At 51.3% G+C, this 22,346-nt stretch overlaps 1 protein-coding gene across 4 annotated transcripts in view; it reads right to left on the bottom strand.

Annotated features, from left to right (window-relative positions):
* Positions 1 to 21,246, bottom strand: part of Igdcc4 (immunoglobulin superfamily DCC subclass member 4) — a 36,703-nt gene extending 15,457 nt beyond the window's left edge. For all 4 annotated transcript variants that reach the window (XR_009057015.1, XM_057767952.1, XM_057767954.1 and 1 more), the window contains exons 1-6: positions 21,146 to 21,246; positions 9,198 to 9,551; positions 8,218 to 8,359; positions 2,652 to 2,788; positions 1,153 to 1,293; positions 69 to 224 (exon numbers count right to left, since the gene is read on the bottom strand). Coding sequence is in view for 3 of the 4 variants with exons in the window: in XM_057767952.1 (XP_057623935.1) it covers positions 69 to 224; positions 1,153 to 1,293; positions 2,652 to 2,788; positions 8,218 to 8,359; positions 9,198 to 9,551; positions 21,146 to 21,209 (994 nt within the window). In the remaining variant the exon portion in view is untranslated. The remainder of the gene's footprint in view (positions 1 to 68; positions 225 to 1,152; positions 1,294 to 2,651; positions 2,789 to 8,217; positions 8,360 to 9,197; positions 9,552 to 21,145) is intronic.
* Between the last annotated feature and the right edge of the window lie 1,100 nt (positions 21,247 to 22,346).

Genomic DNA, 22,346 nt, shown 5'->3' with positions numbered 1-22,346 from the left:
CTTCTAGCAACCCCTCTCCTCCCTCTGACATCCCACTGTCCCTAGTGTCCCACAGCTCCAGGCCTCACCTAGCACTCTGAGCTCAGCTGCAGCGGTGGCAAAGTCGCGGGTGCGGGGCTTGTTGGCTCGGCAGACATAAACACCAGAGTGCCGGGGCTGAGCACTGGCAATGAGTAGATTGGTCCGGCCCAAAACGATGACATCCGTGGAGATAGGCTTCCCATCTGGGAACAGAGAAGGAGCAGGTTAGAGGGGGACTCTGGGGCTGTCCCTCCACGCCCTCTCCAACTAAGGGGACCCTCCCCACCCTCCCAGACAAAGTAGGATCACAGTGACTGGCTTGAATCCTAGTTCCTCTGGTCCTAGACCTGGAACTCTGATCCCTAGATAGATGGGAGATGAGAGATGGGAGGTGGGCCTCTGGTGGGTGGGCATGCATTTAATACAGCCTTCTTTTTTGGTGTTCTATTTTTTGTGTTTTGAGACAGAGTTTGTATAGCCCTGGCTTTCCTGGAACTCACTCTGGAAACCAGGCTGGCCTTGAACTCAAAGATATGCCTCCCTCTGTGCTGGGATTAAAGGCATAAACCACCACCCCTGGGCTTTTTAAATACAACCTTCTTTACACTTTTTTTTTAAAAAAATATTTATTTAGTATATATAGTGTTCTGTCTGCATGTATGTCTGCAGGCCAGAAGAGGACAGGGAATTGAACTCAGGACCTCTGGAAGAGCAGTCAGTGCCCTTAACCTCTGAGCCATCTCTCCAATCCCGTTCTTTACATTTTATTTTTTATTTATTTTTATTTTTTTAATTTTCGAGACAGGGTTTCTCCGTAGCTTTTTTGTTCCTGTCCTGGAACTAGCTCTTGTAGACCAGGCTGGCCTCGAACTCACAGAGATCCGTCTGCCTCTGCCTCCCGAGTGCTGGGATTAAAGGCGTGCGCCACCACCGCCCGGCTTCTTTACACTTTATTATTGCATGAATGTGTACACATGTTGGGCATGCTCAAATGTGCTTATGGAGGTAAAGAACAACTTTGTGGATTCCGTTCTCTCCTTCCATCCTTAGGTAGCTCCTGACTTGGAGCCTGTGAGACACTGTACCATCCCGACCACTCCCCCACTCTTCGCCTCTTCCCTCCGCACTCACCCTGTCGGACCCAGGACACAAAAGGCGTGGGGTCAGCGGAGGCCACACACTCCATCACTACACTCTGTCCAGACACTACTGTGGTGTTCTCTGGGGCTGCCACAATGACCACATCCTGGCCCCTGCTAGCCTCCAAGGACCCTGGAGAGACAACAGGAGGACGGGGTCTACCTGCCACCCGCTGCTCCTGTAATGGCTGAGCCAGGGGAGCAGGGCACCAAAATCCTTATGTCAGAAGGGGAAAACAGCTATAAGTTCAAAAGAGTTGACTTAGGCCTCAGGGCTTATCTTGGAGCCACAAGAATGCTCTCCGACACAAATGAATTCCGCCCCCCCCCCTCAAATGACTGGGCAGATCACACCCATATTTCCTCCAAAATTCATCCTACCCAGCCTCTACCTTGGATCCAGCACTCAGTTCTAGATCTAGCATTGCCTAGACCGATAAGGCGTTGTGTGTTAGGCAGGTCCCTTTCCCAAAGCGCCAGGAAGGCGGGGGTGGGAGTGAGGGTCCTAAGTGCAAAATCAAGGATTGGGCTCCAATTTTTAGCCAGGAAGCTTCGCGTTGTGTTTTCTTTGTCCAATACTCTCTCCGCACCGCAGAATAGTGAATAACTTGTTTGTCCAGCAGGGGGAGGTAGAGACCCAGTGCATAAGAGAGCGCAAAGATCTCCCTGAGCAGCGGTTTAGAGAAACCCGGGGAGGAGAGGATGGGACCAGCGAAGGGAGAAATGGCACAAGTGAGCGACCTTGGGGGAGGCTTGAAGTGAGATCTGTTGAGCAGCTGCTGAGCGCCAAACACTGTGCATTCCCATCTCAGCTGTTATTCTCACCCCTCTGAGCTGGACATTTGATCGCCAGACCAGGGCCACACTGAAGGATAAGGATTCAAAACAGGTCTTTGTGACCCCAAAACCATGGGGTGCCCTTGCCCCTATCTTATTCCAGCAGGAGCCTTTCAAAGAAAAGCAGAAAAGGGGCTCACAAAACGGCTCAGCAGCTAAAGATGTTTGCCGCCAAGCCTGAGACATAAGTCGGATCCCAGGAACCCACTTAGTGGAAGGAGACACTTCTACCAATTGTTCTCTGTGTCATGGACGTGTGCACAAACACACAAAAACAAATGTAAAAAAAGAAGAAAAGAAAGGCAGAAAGAAAAGGACCGGCGTACATGCGGCAAGGAGCCAGACTGATGGTATATGAGTGGGGCAGTTAGGGCACCCGAGGGGCAGAAGGGAACCAGAGACTGTGGGGGCATTGACACTCCTCCTTTGATACCTCACCTGCTCGCCAGTTCCTGCCTAATTCTAGGAAACACATATACCTGGTGAGAAGGAAGGACCCCTCCACTGGAAGTTGGGGTTTGGTTCTCGAACCCCAGTTCTGTCCTCATGTAGAACTGCTACCCAATCATTTGTCTGAAGATCTTGCCTGATCCCTTTCATTCCCAAGATGGCTGTCCCCAGAAAGCTTCAGGTTTTCTTCACCTATCCCCTTACCTCTGAGGGCCACACTCAGGAAAGCCTCGTGGCTGAAGCGTTGGCGGGCGGAATTGGTGGCCACGCAGCGGTAGGAGCCTGTGTCACTGTCCTGGACATCCAGGATCTGGAGGACGCCATTGGGAAGAGTGATAAGCCTTGAGAAGGAGCAGAAGGAGCCTGTGAGGTGGGGGAAGGGCATGTACGAGGTGGCCCATGGTGACAGAAATGCAAATTCAAACTGTCAGATACAACCTCGGCTAACAGACTGGTCAAGACCAGAAGACTTAGTGACAGCTCAGGTGGGTGAGGAAATCGAGGAAGGCACAACTGCCTTGTAGCTGTCACTGAATATATCCTCTTTCCTGGGCAAGCCCCACCGTTCAGCATCAAGATTTCCATCTAGCCCTGGCACTTCTTGGAGTGTATTGAGTGAGTCCCAGACATGTGTACAAACATATACCAGTGTTCCTGCACCCCCTTCCACAAGGCCAGAGGCTGGAAACTGTTGGGCCTGGCCTGAGTTCACAGGTTTGGGGACTTCCTGAAATGGGATGCAGCAGGGCCAGGAGCCAGGCTAAAATTCTTACCAGTTTGTGTGTGAACTGAATGTCCCTGTAAACAGAGGTTGTCTTGGGGAAGGGGACCTGGGAGCCTGGAGGCTGGGTGTATGAGGAATTTATTTTTTATTATGCACACATACCCTTTTAATAATTTGAATTTTTTAAAAATTACGTATGCGTAGGTATGTGCAAGTGTTCGTCAGGTGTCTGCAGACCAGAAGAAGGCTGGAATTACAGATGGAGCTGGAGTTATGGACAGTCTGGAGCAGCTGATATGGATGCTGGAAACTAAACTCAGGTCCTTTGGAGGGGCAGTACACATTCTAACTTCTGAGCCATCTCTCTGCTACCCTACCTGCCATTAACCTCTTACCATGTTTCCTTTTCCTCTCCCTGAGAAAAACTCCTTTATCCCCTTATCTCATTTGACCCTCAGAAGAATCCCAAGAGACTGGAGAATCACAACCTCCATTTTATAGTAACGAAACAGAATCTCAGATTAGGATGTTGACCTAGGATCTTCAAGCTGGGGCAGTTAAACCCAGGGTCTTGGGATGTGGCTCAGTTACGCAGAGTGCTTGTCTAGTGTGCACCAGGCCCTAGCTTTCATCTTCAGCCCTGTATAAATCAGCAATGCTCCATGCCTGCAATTACAGCACTAGGGAGGTGGAGGCAGGAGGATGAAAAGTTCAAGGTCATCCTGTAATACGTAGTGAGTTTGAGGCCAGCCTAGATGACATGACAACATACTACAAAACCAAAACATCTTGAGCCCAGGTCTCCTAGCCCACTACTCATAGCTAGGGAGGCTTAAGGGAGGGAACAGACATGGTTTCCAGTAGGTCCCATCCAGCAATCTACACAGCAGTTTGGAGGGCCAGGAGGGATGAGGAGGCCAGGAGACCTTGCTTGAGAAATCTGGAGCAGGAGGGCTGGGAAGGTGGGCACCACCGAGCATGCTCCACCAAGCAGGAAGTGGTCAGCTCCGGGCGGTGACAATCGTAGGTGGACAGACTGGATGGAGTCAGAGGGGGCAGGGCAGTTGTGTGCTGGAGGAAGACCCTTTGCTCCTGAAGAAGCAGGGGCTGAGAAAACCCAACTGTCGGAGAAATGGAGTGGCCCAGGGACTGAAGAAGGGTCTTGGGAGACATTCTAGACAGGTGCTTAGAAACCTACAGAGGCAGGATGACTCCTTTCCCTGTTCCCCAGGTGAACTCCTGCCCCCCTATAACCTCTGACCTCAGCTCCAGATCCACTCCCACATGCGTTAAGGTAGGGAGGTGGAGGCAGCAGAGCAGGATGGAATGCAGGGAAGTATCTGGGCTGGTACCCAACAGGCTGTCTGGAGAAAATGAGGTAGAACAAGCAGGTGCCTGATGAGGCCCCCTCATGCCAGACTCTACGTAACATGCTGTGCTCCGCAGCCTTTTCTCTTCTCTCCATCCTCCATCCAGACAGTGCTCAGCTAATTGCCTCCACTTTCTAACCCTAACGGTCTCGGTCTTGACAGGGAAATGGCGTACCAAGCGCCAAGAGCAAATCCATTCGTTGAGCTTAGCTTCGTGTGCATGCGTGGACACGCTCCTTCCTTGGGCACACAGCTGTAGTTAAGCCAGAGGCGAGGTGGGACCCTGCCTGCTCACGGCTGTCTAAGCCTTTTATGTTTTTGCTACAGTGTGGTTTTGGAAGCTCTGATTCTGGAAAGATGTTTGAGATGTATTGGTTAGTAGGGGAGAAGTCACAAAGTATTGCTTAGGAAGAAATTCTAGTTTTGGAAAACAGATAAACGATAGGTTGGGGTGGATGAAGAAAAAGCAAGGTTAGTGAAGCTTGTGTAGTGAGGGGGACTAGTAGGGATTTTTACTAGTTGAGCTTTACAAAATGAGATAAATAATTATTTGCGATAGGCTATCACAGGCTGGTCTTGAACTCATTCTGTGCAGCTGGGGATGAGCCTGAACTTCTGATCCTCCTGCCTCAACCTTCTAAATGCTGGGATAGGACATTTTCAAATGTGAAACATCAAAGTGTGTGCCTTTCCCCTTGTTTTGTGACAGAGGATGTCTGCACACAAGCAGCGGTGTCGAGAGGTGAGAGGACCGGCTCTCACGTGTGTCTGCACACAAGCAGCGGTGTCGAGAGGTGAGAGGACCGGCTCTCACGTGTGTCTGCACACAAGCAGCGGTGTCGAGAGGTGAGAGGACCGGCTCTCACGTGTGTCATTGTAGCGAGTGACGTGACGTGTTTGGGCAACAGGGTTCTTGTCTGGAAAAAGGGCCCAGTGATTCCTGCCTTGCAAGCTTCACAGCCCTGACCGTCTCCCATGAGCTCACATTCTACAGGGGACAGAGACACTGTAAGTTACCAGCTCCAAATGCATCTATACAGGTAAAAACCTTGTATATATTTCAAGGGACCTGGATGGAATACTCGAAACGTGGCTTCTCTTCTCATTCCATAAAGTTGTGTATTTTTGGCATAAATCTTAACGTAAATTCAATTTTTAGTCTCATTCATGACTGGTTCCTATGGAAGAAAAAGTATCCCCTATTAGTAGAAATTCATGTACGTGGAGCTGGGCTGTAGCTCAGCTGGTAGGCTAGACACAGACAAAAGCCTGGGTTCTATCCTCGGCGCCTTGTGAACAGGCCACGGTGGCTCATGCCTGCAGTCCCAGCACTGGGAAAGTGGGAGTGGGGGAATTAGGAGTTCAAGGCCAGCCTAGGCTCCTGAGATTCTGCCTTTAAATAAGTAAACAAGTACATAAGTAAGTAAGTAAATAAATAAATAGTAAATGCCAGGGAATTGCTTTGGGTTTAGCGCTATCATTGGTTGGAGAATACGTGCTTTTCCCCTGACAGGGTACCCCTGGGCTGCAGATGCTCAGTTTACAATCTCCTATAACCACTGGGCTGAGTTTACGACTATCGTATTTATACATCTTGGCACGTGCAAAAATACATACCTTGGCCTAAATTGAGTTGCTGTTTTAGACATTTCTTTATTCCCTGACACAATGTGCTAGGGCATGTGAGCCTGGGCTATTTATAGCCCAGGATCAATTTTCAGAGGACTTGGTGGCAAGCACTGCTGGAGCTGGGAGCTGGCAGCCTCACTTCATGGGTGAGGCCTGTAACACCATGGGATGATGCCCGAATTAGATGCTGGGAGGGGAAGTCTGATCCCCCACTGTTTTGCTGAGGCCAGCCTGATCGACATAGTGAGGTCTGGACAAGCCTGGGATACACAGGGAGACCCTGTTTAAAGCAAAACAGAAACCTAACAATGAGAGAAAAACAAAAACAAAAATTAATAAATGGGGCCAAGTATGGTGGCGCAGGCCTATAATTCCAAGACTGTGGAAACTGAGGCAGAAAGGTCTGAGGCTGAGGCCAGCCTGGGCTACCTGAGGCCAGCCTGGGCTACCTAGCCAGACCCTGTATCAGAAAACAAGCAAACAATTGATCCCCTCCAAAAGAAAATAACAGTAGTTGGGCAATGAGACAATTCTCCTTTCTTTTTTGTTTATATGAATTTTAAAAATGTATCTTTGAGCTGAGGAGGTAGCTCAGTCGCTAAGAATACTTGCTTAGCATGCTCCAAACCCTGGGTTCCATCACTAGTACCACATAAACCGTTATTCTGAACCTAGCAGACAGGAAGACCAGGAGGTCAGGATCACCCTTGGCTAATGTTGAGTTTGAGGCCAGCCTGAACTATAATGAGAACTTGTCTCAAAAATAAAAAAATACTAACATGTTATAAATGACCACATTTAGCCGGGCGATGGTGGCGCACGCCTTTAATCCCAGCACTTGGGAGGCAGAGGTAGGCGGATCTCTGTGAGTTCGAGACCAGCCTGGTCTACAAGAGCTAGTTCCAGGACAGGCTCCAAAACCACAGAGAAACCCTGTCTCAAAAAACCAAAAATAAAATAAAATAAAATGCTCTTTAAAAAAAAATAAAAAATAAATGACCGCATTTTGGGAAATCACAACTTAATTGAATGTCCTTCCCATTTCATTGCAGATATGGGTAGAATAGAGCTGAATGAAGTGGTACGCTAAGGACGAGTGGAGGCTGAGCTACACTAGGTCAACGACAATCCTATCTGTTGACTCTATCTGATCACAGGTGTCCTGTGACTTCTCTACACCTTCTGCCCTGACTCAGGCAAAAGTCAGCAAGGCTGGGAGCAGCCCAACAGTCACAAAGTGAGTTGGGCGTGGTGCTTGGGAGTGATTTGGAAGTCAGTGTTTCTGAGCTGGGGGCTCTCACTTCCATGCAGAAGGGGAGAAAGACACAGCTGCCAGACAGATGCAGGAGAAGACTGTGGAATGCCTGGGAGAGTTTGGAGCCACACCCCCCAAAGATGTGTAATCCATAGGTGAGGCCCACGACTTGACGTCAACCCAGAGGCCACAGAGGCAGGGAGGGTTCTGGCCTGCTATGTGTGTATCTGGACTTGCCAGGAGCTCACCGAAGGGAAAAAGTCCTGGTTGTTCTCTGCTTCACTTCCAACCTGAAACTTTGCCTGGATTGTTCCATCAAGCCACTATCTTTATAGGAAGAGAAGGGAATGAAACAAGACAGACCCTGTAGCCTACTGGTAAGATGCCTGCATGTGACAGGGTAGAGTGGGGATAGGAAGAGAGGAGTCCAGGGAGAAACTCCAGAGGAACCTTGGAAAGAGCAATCTGAGCAGAAGCCAGCCCTCTGCAGTGGCTCCTGGTGTGGTCGTAAATAGAACACAGCAGCTCCCTGGCACTTAGTGCCCCAGTAAAGCAGGCAGCAGACTACGGGAGGGCTCTAGACTGTCCTCCAGTTCTGGGCACCCCAGCCAGGTGGGTGGCTTTTCTTCTAGAGAAGAAACCTTCTAACTTGACTAGAAGTCAGGCTAGCACTTGGCTCTTGGTTGAGTTTAGGTGGATAGAACCACCTTGCCTCTAAGAATCCCAGCTCTAAGCATGTACCGGAAACCTCTGCCCTGCACATTGGGGCAGACTCCCTTGCGGGACACTCACCGAGGCTCCTCAGGCACTGTCACCTGGTCCTTTTCCCAAGTAATGATGGGGACTGGCAGCCCCTCCGTGTGACATTCAAAGCGTGCTGTCCCATTCTCCTCCACTGTCTGGGACTCTGGGTGCAGAGAGAAGTCAGCGAGTGCTGGGGATAAGCAGAGTGAGGAGAGGGAACAAGTGTGAGCATGTGAACACAGAACACAGGGCCAAGCAAATCCAGAACAAGGCAGATACAGTTGGGGAGCAGAGAGAGGAGGCCAAGGCAGACACAGTTGGGGAGTAGAGGGAGGTGGCCAAGGCAGACACAGGTGGGCAACAGAGGGAGGTGGCCAAGAGATTTCTACTTAGATGGTCCTCCTGCTCAGCATCACCATCAAGGTCATACTATAGGTACATTTCTTAGTAACATGTGCTCTAGAGAGCCCTGAGGGTCCAGAGCCAGAAGGATAAGGGTTGGCTATATCCCTGTGCACAGCGCGGACAGGGGTCAGCTATATCCCTGTGCACAGCGCAGACAGGGGTCGGCTATATCCCTGTGCACAGCACTGATAGGGGTCGGCTATATCCCTGTGCACAGCACGGACAGGGGTCGGCTATATCCCTGTGCACAGCGCGGACAGGGGTCGGCTATATCCCTGTGCACAGCACTGATAGGGGTCGGCTATATCCCTGTGCACAGTGCTGTGTGGGTAGGGAACACAAAGAGACAGCTCTGGGGCCCTGACCTCTTCCTGGCAGAGAAGCTAATCCTATACACTAGAACTCAAAGGGTGGAGGGGGTGAAGACACAGTTGAAGGAGCCCTGAATGGTAAGGGCAGATAATAGCAGGAAGGGACCCACTGAGCAGGACAGGACAGGAGGCAGGGAACCTGGGTTGGGCTCCTGGTTCTGGTGCGGGTAACTAACCGTAGTTCCTACCCCCACCCCATCCCTTCCCTTTGGTCTCCAAATCTCAACTTTCACCCCAGATACAAGCACTTACTGGCAAGCTTAACCACAGCAACCTGGCTGGCCACGACTCCCAGTGGGCCATGGGCCAGACAGGAATAGCTGCCCTCAATGACCTTCCATGTTCTAAAAGCTTCCTCGTCAGCACCGTCTTCTGGTTCTGGAGGTGAGGACAGCCACAGGGAACCATTGGGTAGCAGGTGCAGGTGGTCATGCTCCAGCACGGTGTCCCCATCCTTGCTCCATGTCGCCCTGGTTGGCAGTCCAGCAGCAGTAGCCCCCAAACTACAGTCCAGCACTGCAGCCTGCTGGGGGCCCAGGACCACTTGCAGTGGTCCTGCATCACAGCTCAGCTTGACAGTTGTCTTCTGGGGCAACAGCAGCTCCCCTGTGAGGAGGAAGAACCACCAGGGCTGTGGGCAGGTGGCTTCCTGATCGCTGAGTGACACACCATCCGGTACCAATCACTTATGGAAATACCCTGTCTATCAAAGCCAGTTCTCCCTTTGCTAGAAGTCCCTTCCTTCTTGGGTCCCATCTTCCCGGAACGTGGACTTCTTCACCTACCACAAACCCCAGCTCACTGCAGTCTATCACAACAGCCAGACAGTAGATCAGACCCAAATGTTTGCTTTCCACCTGATAAGCGGTGGCTGTTTTGTTCAGTCAGCAAAAGGGACGAAGAGCTCTACAGGCTAGTACACAGAGGAACCCTGGGAGTGTCATGCCCAGTGTAAGCCGCCTGCCACCAGATGCCACAACTTTGTGAGTTCATCGCTGGGAAATGTCTAGAGATTAACGGTTACCAAGGATTTTGAGCAGAGAGGAATGGGGGAGCAACTGCTGAGGAGCACGAGGTTCCCTTGGGGTGAAAATGTTCTAGGCTTAGACAGCAGTCGAGGAACACAACTTTATTAGTATATTAAAAACCACAGGGTGGAGGGTGCGGTGCGGAGGAGATAGCTCAGTTGGTAGACTGCTGGCACAGCACACATGAGGCCTGGATTTGAACCCCAGAGCTACCTAAGTGGGGTGGGTGGTGCACACCTATAATCCCAAAATTCTGGGGATGGAGCCAGGAGGACCAATAGCTCAGGTTCCTCCTCGTCTTCAGCTATATAGCAACTTGGATGCCTGCCTGGGTTGCATGAAACTCTCTCAAAAACGCATACCCGTACACATGGCAAATTCTATGTAAACTGTGTCTTGGTTTAAGAGATACATAGCAATTCTTTCCTTTAGGGCTGTCATGAATGCCCACTGCAGCATTGCCTGGCTCTGTGTGGTGGCTCAGTGGTTTTATTCTCTCTGGAATCCAATGGGTCATCTCCACCACTATTACCCAACTAAATACACACCACAAGCTAGAAAAATGTTGTAGGTGGAAAACTCTGAGAAACGTGCTATGAGGGTAAAGCAAGTATGAGCGTGCGTGCCTGTGTGTGTACGCACGTGTGTATGCGTGTATGTGTATGTGTGTGCGTGTGTGTTTGCACATGCACATACTGCCTGTAGACCCTAACACTGCCCCTGCCACAAAGGGAAAAGAAGGAGGATCACACACTACCCTGAATCAAGACAAAAATCACAGAGGGAAATATTTCTTGTCATAATTAATGCTTCAACAGGGCCTGCCCATCATCATAATAGAGCAACGGTTCCCCATGTGAGCCCATCGTCACAACTGAACTGCTATCCCCCTGTCCCATAAAAACTCAGTAGCCCAAAGTCTCCCCTTAGTCTCTGGCCTGACCAGACCAAGGATGGAGATGACATCCTCAGTATGGGGCAAGTCCGGAGTGACAGAGCCACACGAAGCAGGAAAGCTAGGCATTCTGGGAGATGTATGCCTTCAGCTAAGCACTTTTCCAGGTCTCAGCTTTTTCATTGATACCGAGATATTGGTTCTGGAGCAAACACAGCACCATCCCACGCACACCCCATACGGTTTCATCTGCATACATGTTCTTCTGTCTGCCACGCTGGTCAACACCTAGACTCCTCTGTGTCCCTATTACTTCTTCCCCTTAGCATTCAAAGAGGAATAAGATAGTCCGGGGGCTAGACAGCAGTGCACACATTTAATCTCAGCACTCTTGGGAGGCAGAGGCAGGTGGATCTCTGTGAGTTTAAGGCCAGCCTGATCTACAGAACAAGTTCCAGGACGGCCAGAGCTACACAGAGAAACCCCGTCTCAGAAAAAAAAGTGGGGGACTTGAGAGATGGTTCAGCCATTAAGGCTATTACTCTTGCATAGGACCGAGTTCAAGTCCCAGCACCCACATGGTGGCTCACAACCATTTATAACTCCAGTTCTAAGGGATCTGAGGTCCATGCAGTTGAACACATACGGAGCATGAGCACAGTGGTCCAGTCAGCTTCCTGCTGACCCTCCATCCTTCACATTCCTTCCCTCATCCCTTGCCTCAGCCAATTAGGACTGCCTTTTTCTCCCCTGTATTATTATTGTTATTATTAATTTATGTATATAGGCATTTTGCCTGTATATGCCATGAACACATACATACACAAGCAAAACACTCATACACATCAAATAAAATAAGCAACTCTAAACTTTTTACTTCTTTCTATTTATTTTTCACTATGAAGTTGCTCGAAAGGCAGGATTTGTACAAGTGATGCCAGGACATGGCTAGCAGACGAGCTGAGAGTGAATAAAGGGTTCACCTTGCTGCCGCACCTCAGCTGCTGAGACAGCTCTAGGCTGCCTCCTCCTCAACGCCCCCCCCCCCCCAGCTGTAGCATCCTGGTACAGTTGCTTGCTATTTGTTATCCTCAGTGAACCCCATCTCATCCATGCCCTCACTTAAAAAAAAAAAAAAGACAGTGACCTCTGACTCTGCATGTACACTTACACGTGAACACGTACATACATCATAAACAACACACACGGGCGCGCGCGCGCACACACACACACACACACAGACAGATGGAGACAGAGAGATCAAGGTCTCAGTCTTGCTGCTTCAACTTCCAGCTGTCTTCACAGCTGGCGTCCTCTCTGGGACTCAGTTTCCACGCATTTAAAATGCAGGTGCTACTGAGCCTCTGAGAATCAACCAAGTGCTGCATGTCAGAGGTTCAGCCCAGGGCGTGAAGGACATCGCTCAAGAAGTAGAGGGGCTCATTCTCTTTTGGTGGGGTGCTGGGGATAGCACTAGGCTTTGTAAGGTTAGGCAAAAGCTCACCACACGGCTGCACCCGAAGCTGCAGAGGCGCATTCTTTAAGACCCTGGGCACACGGCAAGGAGTTACACAAATGCTCTTTGCAGCCCTTAGCACCCAGTCCTTTTTGTTCTTCTAAAGCCCTAGATTCCATGATTCAAATTCAGAGTTGTGTAAGGCAAGCATGGGCTCTCAGCCCAGCAGCTTCAAATGCTCTAGTCCTGAGGCAGAACTGCAGGCTTGGGTTTCAGAGGAGAAAAAGACCCACAGAACACGAATCCTCGAGTCCTCTGGCAGCCTCCCCACCCCCTAAAGCATGTCCGGGGCTTGGAAAATCCCCTGCCGCGCTGAACAAACAATGTGAACAGTTGGGGCCCGAGCAGCTGCTGGGTATGTCAGCAGCCTGGGCTCAGGCGGGCAGGACAGCCGCCAGAGGGGCTGGTGGCTGGCAGGGGGGCCCCAGGAGCTCCAGTTCCCTTCCTGAATATTCATGGATCAGCAGATGTCTGGCTTGACTACCTCAGAGGAGCCCAGCTAGGCGGAATCAGGGAAACCCACAGGGATGAAGACACAGAAGGACGGGGGTCCGTCTCAGAGAGCAGCAGCACTGTGCCGCAGCCTAATGGACGCATTTCAGTGGCAACTTCCCCAAGTTCAAGGTCCAGTCCCCGGATGGAGAAACTAGGGACCAGACACAGGGTGCGGTGGGGAGAGCTGAGCAAACCGTCCTTTGACTTTCAGGAGATGAACCCGGAAGGGGTGTGGGGGAGATGCTCCTGAGAAAGAGACTTCCCAGGGAGCTCTGCCGGGATGCCAGCCTCCCTCCAGGAGACCTTCTGCCTCCCTCTAGGAAAGTTTTTCCCATGCCATTTGCGAGTCTCTTAAGCATTCTTCGTTCCTGTTAGAGCTGAAACAAACGTCGTGCTCCAGCCTTCATTTGGTCTTCTCCAGGACTTTAGGACCAAAAGTTTCTTGCACAACCTTGGGTTAGCTCCTTTTCTCCCTTTCTGTCTCCGTTTTCCAGCCTTAAACAGGGGAATCTCCAAACTCAAGCATTTGCATCAAACTTCTTGGGCTAGGGAAGTAGTAGCTCAGGCCTAGCATGCTGGGGGATCTGGGGTTGATCCCTAGCTCTGGGTAATTACGGCTTAGAGCTACACACCTGAAATAGGAAATATCTGCCCTAGGGAGGTGGAGGCAGGGGGATTAGAAGTTCAAGAGCAAGCTAGAAACACAGCTCAGTGATAAGAGTGCTTATAACCCCCCCCCCAAAAAAACCAAACCAAAAAACTTGGATTTGGTGGCACACGCCTTTAATCCCAGCACTTAAGAGACAGAGAAAGGGGGGCTGGAGAGATGGCTCAGCAGTGAAGAGCATTGCCTGCTCTTCCAAAGGTCCTGAGTTCAATTCCCGGCAACCACATGGTGGCTCACAACCATCTGAATTGAGGTCTGGTGCCCTCTTCTGGCTGCAGACATACACACAGACAGAATATTGTATACATAATAAATAAATAAATATAAAAAAAAAAACAAGAGACAGAGAAAGGTAGATCTCTGTCTACAAAGTGAGTTCTAGGACAGTTAGGGTTGTTGTACAGAGAAACCCTGACTTGAAAAAAAAACAAAGAGGAAAGAAAAGAGTACTTGCCTAATATGTTTCAGCCCCTAAATTCAATTCCTAACACACGTACATAAAGTTCAAGGTCACCCACAATGCCATAGGAAATTCAAGACATGTCTGGGCCAATTAAAACCAAAGCAGAGGCAGGTGGAGCTCTGTGAGTTCAAGGCCAGCCTGGTCTACAGTGGGCGTTCTGGAAGAGGCCAGGGCTGTTACACAGAGAAATCCTGACTTGAAAAACTAAACAAAACAAAACCAAAAGTATGATTCCTCTGCCACCAAATCTGTAAGAATGGTGACTGAAAGTGGTGGACCTTACTTGCTCAAGGACCTTGCTCCCCCACGCCACTGCACGGCTGACTCCCAAGTCTTGTGTCCCAGTGTTTTCCAAGTGTTCTGTTCTCTAGCACACTGCAGGCACCAGAGACGCTTGCTGGCCACCAGTCTTTCGCCTCCAGGGGTTCCCCTCAATCCCCTAACAGAGATAAAGAACTTCTGTTTGGGGAATCCCCTGGCCATTTTCAGTCTTCTTTTCTTTTCTCTCTCTCTCTCTCTCTCTCTCTCTCTCTCTCTCTCTCTCTCTCTCTCTCTCTCTCTCTCTCTCTCTTTCGAGACAGGGTCTTTTGACTTAGCTGTCTGTCCTGGAACTCACATGGTAAACTTACAGAGATTCCCCTGCCTCTGCCACCTGAGGGCTAGGATTAAAGGCTTTCCCCACTTTCCCTGGCCCTCAATCTTATTTTTCTTTTTCTTTGTTTTTTTTTCTTCTTTTTTTAAATTTATTTTTATTTTATGTGTACTAGTGGTTTTGCCTGTATGTATGTCTGTATGAAGGTGTCGAATTCCCTGGAGCTGGAGTTACAGACAGTTGTGAGCTGCTGGGGACTGAACCTGGGTCCTTTGGGAGAGCAGCCAATGTTCTTAACCACTGAGCCCTCTCCCCAGCCCCTCAATCTTATTTTTCAAATGGATATTTCTCTCTCTCTCTCTCTCTCTCTCTCTCTCTCTCTCTCTCTGAGACCTGGTCTCACTATGTTGCCCAGGCTGTCCTTGACCCTCCTGCCTCTGCTTTTTCTGCTTTTTCTCCCCCCCACCTCTGGATTTCTGAGACAGGGTTTCTCTGTGTAACAGCCCTAGGTGTTCTGGAACTCACTCTGTAGATCAGGTTGGCCGTGGGTCCACAGAGATCAGCTTGCCTCTGCCTCCCAAGTGCTGGGATTTAAGGTGTGCACCACGACTGCCCAATCTTGCCCCTGCTTCTTATACAGGTTTGTGCCACCTGAGAAACTCTTTTGCCCACTTAGGAGGACAAGTTAGATTTTTATGAGACCAATGAGAACCTGGTCAGGAAGGCAATTTGCTATAGCGTTCCAGGGTCTGGCTGGAGTTATTCCATGAAGTCATCAGGAGCCTGAGTTGTGTTCCATTCTCCAGGGAATGTTCAAGAAAGACAGAGCATGTAGGTGGGGGAGAGAGAGTAAGGCCAAACATCAGAGCTTCCTCACTGTCCTCCCTGACACCATAGGCCATTCTTCTTTCCCAAGAAACACAAGGCAGTTTCTTCCAGAGCCTTGGCCACCATCCTCACCACATACTAAGTCCCTCCCTCCAACAGTTGGATGCGGGTTCTGAACAGGTGCCACGGACACAAGAAAGGCCTCAGTCCTCTCTCTCTCTCTCCAATCCAGAGTCTCAGTGTCATCTAGGTTGACAACAAAGCCACATTCAGCATGGCCTGCCTCCCCCTGGTCCCCAATATTTGTGCCCACCAAGCCATACAAAACAAGCCACCCCCAAGTGAAAGCACCTTGTGGGTCCCCTGGCTACTTCTTCCTAGAATGGCTTTGGAACAGTCTGATTAGGATACTTGTCCCTGCACTTCTTCCAGCCTCGAGGAAACTGCGTGCCTGAATTGCTGCAGTTATCACTCCAGACCATTTTTGAGACCCTTGTCTCATGTAACTCAGGATGTTCTTGAACTCTATATGCAGCTGAGAATGACCTTGAACTTCTGTCCCCCTGCCTCTACCTCTCAAGTGCTGGGATTACAGGTTGGATTACGGGTTGGGTCACAGGGCCAGTTGCATGCTGGGCACAGCACTCTACCAACTGAGCAACAACCCTGGCCCTGTTTTTGGCTTGTCTTTTACAATCTCTTAGGGTTAAATTCTAGTTGTCCTTTAGGCTTTAGCATCTATAACAGTGTCCTGTGTAGAGCAGATACTCTACTTAAATAGTTGTGTAGACATGCAGACCCTCTCAAGCATATCATAGAATTTTACCCTTATGCTTGTCCAAGCCTTGGCTTTGTTATCTGTGAAAATACAGTAAATCCCTTCAGAGTTAGGAACAATCTGAATAATACAGATAGAAACTGCCTGGGATATTATTATTAGACACCTAATAAAATGCTTTAAAACCACCTAGACTGGGGGCTGGGGATATGTTCAGCTGGTAGAATGCTTACCTAGCATGCATGAAACCCTGGGTTTAGTCCCAACACTGTATAAACTCCATGTGTTGGTAAACCCTGTAATCCCAACACTCAGCGGGTAGAAGCAGAAAAATCAGAAGTTCAAAGCTATATAGTAAGTTCAAGACCAGCTTGGGCTACAATGGGCCTGTCTGAAACAAGCAAACTAAAACCACACAGAAACAGAACAGCAAATTCATAGTAAAATTTTGTCTAAATATCATTAAGGCAGGGAATCATTTAGCTTTCTGGTTCTGTTATACATCTCATATGCTTAAAAGTATTTCTTCTGGGCTGGAGAGGTGGCTCAGAGGTTAAGGGCACTGACTGCTCTTCCAGAGGTCCTGAGTTCAATTCTCAGCAACCCCATGATGGCTCACAACCATCTATAGTGAGATCTGGGGCCCTCTTCTCGCATGTAGGTGTATATGCAGGCTGAACACTGTGTACATAATAAACAAATAACTATTTAGAAAAAAAAAAAAAGGATTTCTTCTGAGTTCACCCTGTTTCCGCATATGAACTGTTGATGGGTGCCATAGCTCTGTCCTCAAAACAAGAAAGAGACCCCCCCTATTAGTTGTTCAGGAGTCCTGACTTGCACCTGGGAGAAAGCTTATTGGCCCTTGGCTTCCTTGACCCCAGTGACCTCGTGGTTCCTCCACAGCTCTAGGAGTCCTACAGCTGGCCTAGCCAGAGGAGAGTGCAGGACCCCAGGATAATCTTTCTGGTTTTCCTTCCTGAACCCCACTTTCCATCCCATCAATTCTTCCCCCTGCCCTCCTGGGAGCCCCAGGCGTGTCTGGCAGCCACATATGTTCTGCATCTGGAATTCCAAATCTGGTTGCTGTACCTCAGAGACCGTGGAGTGAACAGGAGATGAGCAAAAGAATTCCACATCCTCGGACCAGCCAGAGAGAAAACTCAGGTCTAAAGCTGCTAACTTGTCTTATGGAAGAAGTGCAGAGGGGCGAACTTGTTATGTTCCCAAATCCCTGGGAAGAGTGACTGGGCGGCCTTACAAAGAGGAGCCAGGAGACTGGTAGGACCCAAGATCAGTTTCTAACTGAGTAACGTAAGAAAGCCACACAGGCTTCTCATCTGTAAAATGGACTCACAATAAATTCTTTCTATTACTTTCTATTTTTTGACGGGAGTAACTCGAGTCACTATGTAGCCCAGGCTGGCACTTAACTCACAGCAATCCTCCTGCCTCAGTCTTTCAAGCACTAGGGTTACAGAGAGGCACCAGAATGCCCAGTTTCCTATGTCTCTTCGAGTGCTGACATTACATGATGATCATGAGATTTCTTAGTTTGAAAGAGATACTGTCAGGAAAATATCCATATATCAACATGTGATTAATGAGGCCATGGAAACACACACAGGTTCACACGAAGGTCTAGGTAAATTCCCTGCAAGAATCACTATCAAGCCGGGCGGTGGTGGCGCACGCCTTTAATCCCAGCACTTGGGAGGCAGAGGCAGGTGAATCTCTGTGAGTTCGAGACCAGCCTGGTCTACAAGAGCTAGTTCCAGGACAGGTTCCAAAGCCACAGAGAAACCCTGTCTCGAAAAACAAAAAAAAACAAAACAAAACAAAAAAAAAAAATCACTATCAAAAGAAGCTTCCTCATCTTTAGTCCCAGTACACGGGAGGCAGAGGCAGGCAGATCTCTTGAGTTCCAGGCCAGCCTGGTCTACAGAGCAAGTCCCAGGATAGCCAGGGCTACAACCCTGTCTCAAAACAAACAAAAAAACGCTTCTAGTGTTGACTTCTAGGAAGGGCCTGAGTCTCAAGGCTGAGACAGGAATGACAGGGAGGAGGCGTTCCAGGTGAGGTAAAGTCTCCTATGTTCTCAGAGCTCTCTGGGTCCCCCAAGCCCCAAATTCTAACTTGAGTGGAAGGGGGAGCCCCACTCCTTCATATGGTAAAAGAGCACAGCTTCCTGCCACTGCCCTCAGACGGAAATCTTATTCCTATGAGCTCACAGCCACAACCTCTGACCCATAGGCAAGGTCAGAGGACTGGAGATTGTCCTAACCCAGCCCCAGCCCTTTATTCTGGCCCACACTGACTTTTCTGGGAAGACTATTATGTTTGACTTTCTTCTTCACTCCTAATAGACTATATCTATAGGTGCGGGAGAGATGGCCCAGTGGTTAAAAACACTGGCTGCTCTTCCAGAGGACCTGGGTTAAGCATCCCAGCTCACAACCATCTGTAGCTCCAATTCCAAGGAATCTGACACTGTCATCTGGTTTCCACAGGCACCGGGCACACATGTGGTGCACAGACATATTTGCAGGCAAAATGCCCACACACAGATAAAAAACTGATAACAAAGAAACCCCACTGATCTGTGCTCACACCCTTCCCATTCCATTCCCTTAATATCTCTAGAATCCAGTGCCTCTGGCCATGCAAGCCACTAGCTGCCACCACTCTGTCTCCTGTATCCCCCCACCTCCTCCCCAGGAGGGCTTCTTGTCTAGCCCTGCACCGTCCATCCTCCACTCGGGCTACCGTGAGCTGATGCAAAGCTGGTCTGAAAACCTGCCGGTAGAGGGGTAGGAGGGTCTCAGGCCAGACTTGGTGGGACTAACACTACTCTTTGCGAGCTGGGACTAGTTCCTTCCTTAACCTCCTCTCTTGACTCGCTAGTAGCCTACCCCTCCCCCATCTGCCCCACTCCCACCCCATATTCTAACCGCCAGCCAGATTTAGCTTGATGCAATGATGTGAAAGAAATCTCCTCCCAGTATTGGCACCCCCTGCTTGATCTGGAAGACTCCTCCCTCTGCGGGGCTGGCTCTTCCTCTCTCCATCAATTTCTTCAGAACCTTTCCTGATCTTCCCAGTATGGCTTAGGAGCCTCTCTTCCGCAGCACCTTGCCAGTCCTGGCCTCCGACCCTGACCCTAAGACTGACAGCCTGCGGCTAGGACCTTGTTTGCAACATTCTGGGCATCAGGCAAACGTTAACCTATAAAGACAGCCCAACAAATACTGTGAAAGAATGGATGACCTCTACTCTAAAGGGGTGTCCACAGACTGCAGAGGCTTAAACACTCAAAGGAGGTTAAGCCAGGGCAAGAATAGTAGATGCAGTTAGTCATTCAGGTGGCCAGGAGGACTCTCAATGCACGCTGCTCTCTGCCTGTGTAGTGGGGAGCAGGAAAAGGCCAGTCTCCAGACTTTCTCCGGTGCCCCGGCCCGAGGCCTCAGAAGTATTTAATAAAGCGCGAGTGCGATTGCCAGCCAGGATCCCGCGTTACTGGAGCTTTGGGAAGAGCAGGAGGAGGAGGGGACGCGCAACTATTCCTAATCCTTTGGGCTCCAGGAAGACAGACACCTCTCTGACATTTGCCCGTGCCACATTCACCTGACAACTCCCGGGCCCCCAGCTTCTGCGGCCCAGCCAGCCCCACGCACCGAGCGGCCACCACCGGCTTCCAGCCGGGTCCACGGTCTCAGAGGGAAAGGGGCGTGTCTGGCTGGGCGAGCTAGGGTCCGAGCTGTTTCCAGCACTCCCCCACACGCTGTTTTCCTGGAGATGGGCCTGGGGTTGGCCCGGCGAGGCTCCTTCCCGCCCCCCCCAACCCACTCCCGCCGTCCTCCCTGCCTCCCTCCCACGTGGCCTGGCCCAGTCTCTCTGGAAAGCCGCAGCAGCTGGAGAAAAATCCCCCTCCCCACCCCCACTGCCAAGTCCCTCCCCGACTCGCCCCGGACACATCCTCAACTCCCCCCTCGGCAGGGAAGGCAAGAAGTAACCGAACAAAGCGGGCAGCCCATCCCCCTCACGGCCCTACCACCTAACCTCCCTTGGGCCGCCCCGCAAACGCACATCCCACTGAGAGTCACAGGACCCAGGGGTGGCAGAAGCAGCTCTGGCGCACACACTTGGACACTTCGTTACTCCCTCCCAGCCCTTTCTCCGATATGTACAGTTGTGATCTTTACCCCTGACCCTACCCTACGCTAGGACCGGAAGACTACAGGGGGCCTTGCTGACCTCGTCCACGCTTCCCCTGTCCGCTCTTTGGGGTGGGGCAGAAGTGACACGCGTCCCATCCAGAGATCAAATGTTGGGTCCGTTCACTAAAGCAACTGGTTTCCTGCCCTTCCCCCAACCCTCTCTGAACCCCAGGTCTGGGTCCACAACAACCCCATATTCCCCTACCGCTCTAGCTGGCCCCAGGGGCCACACCCACTGGGCAAAGTTGAGTGTGATTTTTCTCACCGCCGCCCCCACCACGAGCAAGGACACTCCCCAAAAGCCAAGGCCAAATATTAGCTCAGCCGCATCCAGTTTACACACGCACCCGACACAAATGGAGGTGTAAGAGCACACTCCCGCCCCGCCTGCTCTCTGAGGCACACTCGCGACCGCGAGACGCGTGCAGGCAGGGCAGAAGCATGCCCCGCTTAAAGCTACCAGCGCCGCAGCCACCCGCGCGCCGGCGATGCCACCCGGCGCCTTAGGCACGCGCTGTGGACACATTCTCCCGCAGGACACCCCCACCCCGACACACAGACACGCACACCTTACACACACAAGGTCCACGCGCAGGGGGACACGCACGGACACAGCAAGGACACACACACCCCCTGCGGGCAAGTCCCCGCAGCCCCCGGCGTGCAAACATCGCGGGCGCTGGGGACTCCCACTCGAGACTGCGGCCACCCGGGCCCTTACCGCGCGCGGACAGCAGGCAGAAGGTCAGCGCCAGGAGCCCGCGGCCCGTGTCCGCCCGCGCCATAGGGCCGGGCTTGGGCCGCCGCCGCCGCGTCCGGGCGCCTGGGCCGCCGCCGGGGGAGGGCGCGCCGGGCGTCAGTGGCTCCGGGAGGCGCGGCGCCGCGGGCGGGGGCGCGGCCTCCGGGGCCCGGGCCCGAGCGGGGGCCGGCGCGGGGGCCGGGGCCGCGGCCACTTCGCCCGCCCCTCCATCGCCATCTTGGGCGAGCGGCCCGCGCGGGGGCGCCCCGCCAGTGTGGCCACTGTGCCCCACAGGGGACCCCGCGCCAGGGCACCACCGAACTGCTCCTGTGCCCCACTCTGCACGCGGCGCCTTCTGCTCTCCCTCCTGGTCACCTCCGGCTTCTTTCTGTTCATCTTTTCACCTGAGCCTCTGGATCTTGTCCTTGTCATGACCCTACCTCAGGGTCTCCTCCGTCACTGTTCTAGGCTCAGTGGAGGCCAATTCATTGAGACTCTGTCTTTTTCCACCTCACGTCTTGACCTGAATCCTGCTTAGCTTCTCCACAGGTTGTACCAACAGACCCACAGGAGATACCACAGTCCCTCGTCCCCTCTACCTCTGTCATCCCAAGCTGAAGGTTCTCTTGGCTTCCTTCCTTCCTCCTCAGTTGCCAACCCAGTCCGGACTGTGTTCCGCCTCTCTGGGGGACAATGAAGACTTGCTTGCTCCCATTTTACCCACCTGCATGCTGGGAATACTGGGGCTTTGAGGGTGGACTTTGTGAGGGCAGGAGGCTTAGAGCAGCAGGTGCAGGGCCTGCCCCCGTGGTGTTGGGCCCTCTTCACCTTTTCCATCCCATTGTGTGGTTCACATTTCAGGACTGCCTCTTCTCTACATTTCTCTAATTGACATAGCCAGGTCACTTGCCTCAGTGTCTAAGGCTGGGAAATCAATTGTCAGGCTGGACTGGGGAGAGGAATGTACACACAATGCCATTCAAAATGCCACATTTGAGACTGAAGAGATGGATCACTGGCTAGAGTGCTTATTGCGTTTGCAGAGGACCTAGGTTTGGGTTCCAGCACCCACTGGGGCAGCTCACATCGCTCTGTAACTCTCGCTCTGGGAGTTCCGATACCTTTGGCCTCTGTGACACACTAGTACCTACAGGCAGACACTATTACCTACAATTATAAAACG

Source organism: Chionomys nivalis, chromosome 4 (genome assembly GCF_950005125.1).
Source record: "Chionomys nivalis chromosome 4, mChiNiv1.1, whole genome shotgun sequence".
Lineage (NCBI taxonomy): Eukaryota > Metazoa > Chordata > Mammalia > Rodentia > Cricetidae > Chionomys > Chionomys nivalis.
The sequence above is the reverse complement of the archived record's forward strand: the minus strand, read 5'-3'. Positions and strand labels throughout refer to the sequence as shown.